The sequence below is a fragment of the Mytilus californianus genome, unplaced genomic scaffold (genome assembly GCF_021869535.1).
Source record: "Mytilus californianus isolate M0D057914Y unplaced genomic scaffold, xbMytCali1.0.p SCAF_1, whole genome shotgun sequence".
NCBI lineage: Eukaryota > Metazoa > Mollusca > Bivalvia > Mytilida > Mytilidae > Mytilus > Mytilus californianus.
The window spans coordinates 52560701-52569744 of record NW_026262581.1 but is presented as its reverse complement, the minus strand read 5'-3'; the positions used below and the strand labels follow the sequence as shown (position 1 = coordinate 52569744).

The following is a 9044-nucleotide window of genomic DNA, read 5'->3' as shown; positions in this document are numbered from 1 at the left end:
CGGTATACTTTTACTTAAAACACCAGTGTCTCATTGACGAATAAGACAATTGATACATGATACATAAGAAGGGAAAGTTGTTTCTGGATAAAGAAAATACCAAATTTAGAATGGCAAAAGTGCACCTGTTCATTATAAAGATGCTGTATCAAACTTGCTTTAAAATTAAACAACATTTTTTTTCAAATGAGATAATATGGGATGAATATCAATGAGAAAATATCATATAATAAGATGATATTGCGTAACATTTGCACTTTGCATTGAAACAACCTAAACCGACGCTATCCTATGTTTTAATGTAAGACATCCTGCATTTTGTACAACAATTTCATACAATTACCCACTGTTTTTTAAAAGTTTTAATATCAGGAATAAACAAAATAAACCAACAGCTGCTGCTTCCTGAAGTAGCGAGCACATTTTTACCCTGCTTTCAAAATTATGTTCCTGTTTTATTTTCTATTTGTATAAATTGTCATCCTACTGATAGCTGAAATGTGAAGGTTTCTATTGCGTAATTTAGTTTTATGATATAAGGTCTAGATAGACAAAAACTGGTTTAACCTCTACGCAAAAGAAAATGCAGTAAAATCAGTACATGAAAAGCACTTCACTCCAAATAAACGAAATGATTGGTAAAAAAAACCCAATTACAAACTTAAAAGGAATACAAAACAAGACTGTTCGCAGTTAACATGGTTAAAAACAAACTCAAAGTACATAACCTGCTTATATGAAATCGTACCGTCCTATACTCTAATACCGTCGGCTGTACTTGAAATCAGATCCCATGCACTGGCATGTAGTAACTTCATAAATATTACAGAAAGAAGTTATCTTGTGCAATGACAAGAATAATTAAATAAAGATTGAAAGATATAAGAAGATATGGTATGAGTGCCAATGAGACAACTCTCCATCTAAGTCACAATTTGTAAAAGTAAACCATTATAGGTCAAAGTACGGCCTTCAACACGGAGCCTTGGCTCACACCGAACAGCAAGCATATCTAGATATATATTGCTATATATGAAAGATGTATCATACCCGACTTTATTGTTTATCGCAATGAAAGGAGTCTAAAGGACAACAATATACCAGACTAGATTCTATACTATATTAACACGCTCTTCATCACCCCAATTCTTTACAAGTTGCGAATTAATTCATTGGTAATTTTTAAATGAAATTCTAAACATAACATAAAGTAAAAAAATTATTTATAAATTTATTAGGATTTTCAACAGAAATCTTTACAAAGCCAGTGGCTATTACAATTAATATTGTTCGCATTAACACTAAAATAACATAAAAGAAAATTGTTACATGAAAAACACACTAGAAGTACATGACGAATGAACGTATTAGCCTACGTAAAAAAAAACCCATACGAAACGTATATTACTTCAAACGTAATTTGAGGTAATTGTTAAAATCCATTGTAGCTAAACTTAAGTTTAAGCTTATATCAGCCAAATTGACAATAGCGAACTAAAGCAATAAATCTTGTGATGTTAGCTCAAAACTTTCCGGTACGTCACTGGACGATAAGTAAACACCAATGAATCTGATTGAATCTTAATTGAAATTGTGCTGCATGCATACTGTTGTGTTGTAGCCTCGGAGTATTATATAGACAAGATAGTACTTCTATGTTTGTAGCAAGCGATAGTGGCTGTCGAACATGATCTATTCAAAACAAATATAAAAAAAAATACAACAAACTCCAGTCGGACTTTGCGCAAATTCAAAACATTCTTATTTTAAATTTGTTACTTGACTGGCTGACTGAATTTACCAAAATGCAAAAGATTATTTTGTTTTATGTGGAAATGTGTATATTGTAATTATCTGTACCCCACTAACTGTATATGCGTAAACACTTATAGCCAATAGCAAACATGATAAAAGTCAAACGTCCGGTAATACCAACAACTGTCAACATATCGGACACACACAGTGAATTTGGTGCAAATACAAAATGTGAAGTGTGTAACTTAGTTTTGGCTGCCTAGTTTTCATAACCCACGATTTATAACCTGTAGAATAATTGTTAACAGATCATTTATGTAAATTTAACAAAAAAACTTTATTCATAACATCCGGTTACAAAGAATACTTAATATATGGTTCTGTTTTTGTATGTTTATAAAGATTTTCAAGTATTTACAAACCTTTAGTCTCCTAAACTTTATCTATTTTCTAAATGATGTATAATCCAAAAAGATCTTCGAAGAGAAATTTGCAATGTTGAACTTTATTTTAATTCTGGTATCTATGATGAATTTATTCATATCAGGTTCAAGTCAAGTGTCAAAGAAACTAAATATTGAATATAAAGGAAAAGAAAACTTTCAAACGAAACAAAGCAGCAAAATCCAAAAGTTTGAAATTGATATAAGCCTAAATTATCCTCTGAATATTAAGATATGTACAACTTGTTAATGATATACTTAAACCTCCACTTTAGTGGCATCATTTGCAGTGGAAAAACAATACTAAATGACTGACTACCATGATTATATAAAAAGACCTCTCTCATATTACATGTCATGAACACTAAGTAATAAAAAAGGAAAGAATATAAACTAGTATCTATAAAATTAAGAATGTCGCAGCGCCTGGATATGTATGATGTATCCTTCATATAAAGTTCATTTCACAGTTTGACAAAATACTGAAACGGTCCTCAAAGAGTACTAAACAAAATTCACGTCAATTTTGCGCCAATCCTTCTTTCCTCTCCCTTTATTTCTTCGTTTCTTCTTTTCGTTCTGCGGTTTGTATTCTAATTCAACTATATCGTTGTTTGGTTCTGCAATATCGGTCTGAAACATCAAAAAAGATTGTTATGAAATGACACGAATGATAGATGGTAACTCGCGGGAAGAGGTAGATAAACTATAAACTCTAAAGAGACTGTACCAGTCACCTGATCATTTATTCTATTTAAGATTTAGGTTAACAACATAGTCATTGGACTTTTTGTTTTAAGTTGACCCCGAATGATAATGAAGTTCAAGTTTCCAATTGACCCTGTCAATTCAGCGGAAATGAGTACAGAACTAAAATTATGGTAGTTGCAGTCGAAAATTCTATTCTTAACAATTTTGGCAGCAATGTATGGAGTTGGATTGAGTGATCTATTACATATTCTAAAGACGACCATCAATGAATAATTGAACTAATGATACTCCCACCCTAGTGACTGCTAGATTGCAATCATATTGTCCGTCCGTTCCTCTGATCGTCGGGTCGTTCGTCCAAAAAATATTTTAATCACACTTTTTCAAAGTACTACTGTGCAGAATGTAAGTAGCTTGGCAACGATGATTTGTAACGTCCGAAGACTTTTTGGATCTGTCAGAAACATACTTCTTGTTTGCCGATACTTTGGATTTTTCACACGTTGAATGAACTTAATATTTTCGTCACTTTAACACTGTTTAACCACGCCACATTCTGTAGGTGCCTGTCCCAAGTCAGGAGCCTGTAATTCAGTGGTAATGTTTGTAGTTGTATATCATATTTGTTTTCGTTTATTTATTTTTGTACATAAATCCGCCTGTTTGTTTTCTCGAATTGTTTTACAATCGTCAGTTCGGGGCCTTTTATAGTTTACCTTTTTGCGGTATGGGTTTTGATCATTGTTGAAGGCCGTGGAGAGTTGTCCAATTGGCAATGATACCACAATTTCTTATTTTTATATCAAAACATTTTGATATAGATTTTAGACTCTGTAGCTTTGAAAAAATACACCATACGAGTAAAATTAATCGTAAATTATACTGAATTGCTCCAAGTGATTTTTATGGTAATACATAAACCAGATTTAACAGTCAAAGTTCAATACCTTTTATTATACCTTTTTCGATAAATGACCATTTTAATACTGATTGATTGATTGATTGGTGTTTTAACGCCTCTTTCAACACCATTGTGCTATCTCGGGGGGTCAGTTTTTGTTTGTGGAGAAAACCGGAGTGCCCGGAGAGAACCACCGACCTTCGGTAGGAAAACTAACAATCCTAGTCAAGTAAGATTGGAGTCCCGTGTGGGATTCGAACTCACATCCTCAGTGTTGACTGGCTCGTGATACAGTAGTTCGACTACTTAGACCACTCGGCAACCGAGGCCCTTCATTTTGATACTGTGATGACGATGTAAATATAAGAAACGAATGACACATTTGATGAACTATTAACAAAGATCTAAATAAAACAGACACAATCAGATATACGTTTTAAAACTCCGATGAGGGCTGTTGGACATAATTATGTTGGCAAATAAGTAGCATTCACAAGGTGTCATAATGCTCAAAAAAGTAAAACAAAATCAATCTAAAAAAATGCTTAAGACTCTGATGAGTGTTGTCGTACATAATGATCGCAAATAAGTAGCATTCACAACGTGTCATACTGCTCAAATAAGTAAACAAAAATAGTCAATCTTAAAAATGCTTCAGATTCTGATGAGGGCTGTCGTACATAATGATCGCAAATAAGTAGCATTCACAACGTGTCATACTGCTCAAATAAATAAAAAAAAAGGTCAATCTAAAAAATTGTTTTCCACATCATCTTGTGGTATATAGTATAGTCAATTACACATCCTGACAAACAATCTTACCAAGTATGAAAGCTTTAAGGCAAACGGTATCTGAAGAGTATGAGAGACAGACAAATATTTTTTCTATATTCCTCATTCGAGAAGACAAATAAAATGTTGTTGGAAGTCTATTTCACAAAAAGCTTTTCGATAACTTTGAAATCAATAAAACATGGGAAGACCTTTAATATATTCTTGAGATATAAACATAATGGTATCGGTTCGTTTCATTGTAATTGGAAGCTCTTATAATTAAAAGAAAATGTTCAAATGTAAAAAGAATACACAGTATGTTAACTGGTGAAACGCTAACTCTTCTTATGATACAGGTAACACAATTAATAGATTTTTAAAGTCGGTAGCCATACCAATTTTAAAAGAAAAATGAAACTAGTCATATATTATAAGAAATTGTCTGTTAAACCATGTTATATTAAATATTCATGCAAATGCATATTGCCTTTTTTCATTATTTATCGAGAGAATTGCATTAGAAGCTTGTTATACTGATATTTTTCTAAATGTTATTCTTAGCTGTATTTCGATAAACAGAATAGTAAAAAAGCGACAGCTCTTTCCTAAACCTGTTTAGAGTGTTAAACATAGACCCTAACATGGAATAATTTTCCGCAATCTACTTATTTTCTACAACTAATATTTAGAGCAGGCTGGTGTGCTCATTATCAACTATCCATTCAATATACACATATTGTCTTTTAATTATGATAACGATTAAAATGCTATGTCAGTTTATGTTGAAAAATTTAAGGGAAAATAATTTTATATAAAATGATTATCAGTTATAATGGTTTACTCAGCAAGTACAAGAAAAATTAAACTCGTTATGTTTTAGACATTTCAATATTATTTTACAATTATTCAGTTATTATTTGTATTCAAATATGACTACTTTTGATTGCCTTTTATTAAACAAACACACCAATACAAAGCGTTTTATTAACTGTCTTCAAAATAATGTGGGACAATCGCAACTCTTTAAATTGCAAAAAGTGGGACGTTTGGATGTTACCTTAAAATCAAGATTGTCATTTCACAACGTTTTACCAGGCAGATATATAAACTTCAGTATGCAAAGTAAATAACAATGTTCGAGTAATAATGAAATATGATACTAAGTTATTGCAAGTAAATACTGAAATATACAGCTCAGTCAAGACAATCGAAAGATCTTGGACTATCTATTTTCCTTAAAAATAAATTAAATATAATTGTCAATTGACAGTTTATGCATAAAACATCGAAAGAATTAAAGTAAACATCTGTCCTCAATATCATTCACAGTAAGACACAAATATGAATAAAAGGAGATGTCCTAATGATGCATACAATGTAAAATAATATGTTACGTACCTTAAGCTTTACACTGGATAATTCTTTCACACTGTCTCTCAATTTAGATTTAAGCTGTACAAGTTGTTGCAACTTTTTCTCTACAGCTTTTGTTATCTTCCATTGTTTTGATTTTATCATTTCAGATAAATCTGTGTTACATTCCTCAAAACGTGTAAGCAGTTCGCTTATTCTGATTTCATCTTCCCCATACCTTTCACTTATATCGCCGGAAGACAATTCGTATTTTGTTATGAACTGACGAATTTTTTCTAGACCGGGTTTTATATTCTTCTTATAATCTTCATAAAATATCTGTACCTGTTTCATTTTTGTCTTATGAGAAAGGGATTTGGAATGTTCTTCGAATGATTGTATGGTCAATAGTGCTTGATCGTCAGAGGTCGATGACAAAGACCTTACAAAATATTTATTCTCCTCTGATTCCAACGAAATTGATCTCTGTGACATATTTTGAGGAGAATGACTTGAAGCGAAATCGACAAGTCGTTCATTCGGTATGCGAGATTGAGCTTTTGTTGATGTTGCAACTGGTAAATTTTCCTCCGTTGTGGAAGACAGAGATCCAGCTATTGATTTCAAACTCATTGAAACAGTTGGTGATGACGGACTTTCATGAGCACGCTCATGATTTGTGGTTATTCCAGCACCGTCTTCTTCCTCGTCGTCACCGATACATTCAAAAGTACAGCCACACACGTCACAGGCTGCTTCATTTACAGACAAAACAGGAAAAAAAGGATCCTCTAAAAATTCTTCGTACCCAATAGTCACTTTAGATTGTAGGTTTTCATTAGCCTTCAATGTTTGCAATATGAAATCTTTATTTTTTTTCTTTTCGACTGTCACATGATCTTTACGAACTGTTTTGATTTCTTCCTCGTCGATTTCAATTTCTTGTTGTATTGTTTGAATTTCCTCGTTTGTTTCTTCAACAGACAGAGTAGGATCTGATAAAATTGTAATAGTTCGTGGAAGGAAAAAACCCTCTCTAGTATTAAAGACAGACTCAATTTCGACTTTTGAAATACGTTTCTTTTGATTTTCCCATACACATTTTGTCAAGCCATCTCCTCTTTGCTTTAGTAAATTGTTTACACACATGCAGATATCTGCAATACCCGTAGAATGCTGTATTCCATATATAACTTCAGAAATGTTTTTGGGATATGTTTCATAACGTTTTAAAAGAGCAAATTCCTTCAGAAGCAAAGATTCAAGTTTGTAGGATAAGCCTTCTCCCATATTAATGATGTATACCATATCAAGGATATAACATCTTCTGCCATGTCAATAATTGATGACAGAGCTTCATCATCTGTCATTAATTGTCCGGTCGAATCCTGTACTTTTAGATATTCATCCAGACGCTTGAATACTATTCTAATGATATTGATATTTCCTCTAATTCCAGCCATTATCTCTATATTTTTTACCAAACAATCTGATATAGCGTCGCTATTTGACACTATTTTGCATTCGCCTATCATTTCTTCGGTTGTCCATTTTGTTGTATAAAAACAACATAGCTCGATGAATTTCGAAGTAGTAAAAAATGAAGACGGAATGACAAACTGAAATTTCTTCCCAGAGTTATTCATTCCATAAAATTTCGACTGCATACTAAAGCCAACTAAAGTGAAATATCTAACCCATATTAAAAGCAATGTCAATTCTGGTATTGTTTCTTTAGTTTGTCGTATATTCATTCTCTCTATAAAAACACTAAACTGTTTCAATGCGTTGAACGGATTGTGGTGAGACTTTAAACAATCAAAACTGTCCTTAAAGGAACGGACAATGGAAATTGCAAATGGATTGTCTACATTTATCTTAGAGATAAAGCCACAGATATAGGCTTTCGTTCGACTTAAAATATGATCCTTCCTTTCGTTCAACACCATCCTCTCGAGATTTGTCAGACTTTCACTCAGATTTTGCTGCAGACCAAACATTTTGTGAAAGAAAATTACTTCGAATATTCGAGCAACACTTTTCCCTCTCTTTTTAGAAGATACCAATTCTGATTCAAAGTAAATTTCCATTTGGGGTCGTACATTGGTCAATGATTTGAACAAGTCAGATTTTGCATTACTAATGTGCATTATAGTATAAATCAAGTCTTCCATTAATCTTCTGCACTCCGAAAATGGAAAACTTCTGTGGTCAAACTGAATCAAAATAAGTTTTTGCTGTCTGTTAAGACCAAGCTTTGTATTACATTCATTTAAAAAAAATTCTAGCTGTACGTTGTGCATATCTAAACGAATGAGCTTCAAAAATTTACTATGAGTGAAAGAAACTTGGGTGATACTGACTTTCGGAGACCCATTTCCAATGTTTTTCGATTTTTCTGTCAGCTTGGAAAGCGTTTTCAGTTTTTGTCGTTCTTCCTCGATTGTTTTTCTTATTTTACGAAACCATACTTTGGCTTTTGTTAAAAGGTCTCCAACAATCATATCATAAATAGCAGGTATATTATCAACAACTTTTTTAACAGTTTTGCGGGTTACTGAATCTCGAACATTTTTCAGTATTTCAAGAATACGAGGTTTGTGGACAGGATTGTATACAAAATGCCCTATTTCAGTTTCTATTGCATAATCCTTCAAAAACTGTTCCTTTTTTCGTTTTGTAAAATTTGTTGATAGTTTTGTTAATGGAGCTAAGAATGAAAAGATATTTAACAAGTTATTCATTCCTATCATAACTTTTGATAAGTTCGTGTCTATTTTTAGGTTGGAATTATTAATCATCCAACTAAGACACTCCAATTTTCCTTCTTCATTTTGATGCGGCATTCTTTTCACAAAACAACTAAATGCAGTTCCAATAAAACTTTGCTGGCCTGTAAGTCTTCCCAAAAGCAGGTTTGAATGAGCAATCTCGTCTATGATTTTCCCATAATTGCATTTTCGGTCTTTGTACTTGTCTCTGCATTTATTGAAGTAATAAATTGCTTCTTCTAACTGTACTGTCATCTCCTTTAGACTTGTACTATAAGTACATATAGCACTTCTATCAGGTTTAATGGAAATTTTTATGAGAGAATCTAAATATAA

At 32.3% G+C, this 9044-nt stretch overlaps 1 protein-coding gene across 1 annotated transcript; it reads right to left on the bottom strand.

The window, feature by feature from the left end:
- Positions 1 to 2478: 2478 nt before the first annotated feature.
- On the bottom strand, positions 2479 to 8657 carry LOC127721253 (uncharacterized). The gene is made up of 2 exons (XM_052227932.1): positions 5983 to 8657; positions 2479 to 2831 (listed from the first exon to the last, which is right to left on the bottom strand). The coding sequence occupies exons 1-2, from the start codon at positions 7243 to 7245 to the stop codon at positions 2703 to 2705; spliced, it is 1392 nt and encodes a 463-aa protein (XP_052083892.1). The 5' UTR covers positions 7246 to 8657; the 3' UTR covers positions 2479 to 2702.
- Between the last annotated feature and the right edge of the window lie 387 nt (positions 8658 to 9044).

Bases quoted from the DNA above. Each gene is read 5' to 3' on its own strand.
- LOC127721253 (XM_052227932.1), bottom strand. From the start codon at position 7,245: ATGGTATACATCATTAATATGGGAGAAGGCTTATCCTACAAACTTGAA. The intron at 2,832-5,982 runs GTACGTAACATA...TTGATGTTTCAG, and splicing joins TATCCAGTGTAAAGCTTAAG to ACCGATATTGCAGAACCAAA.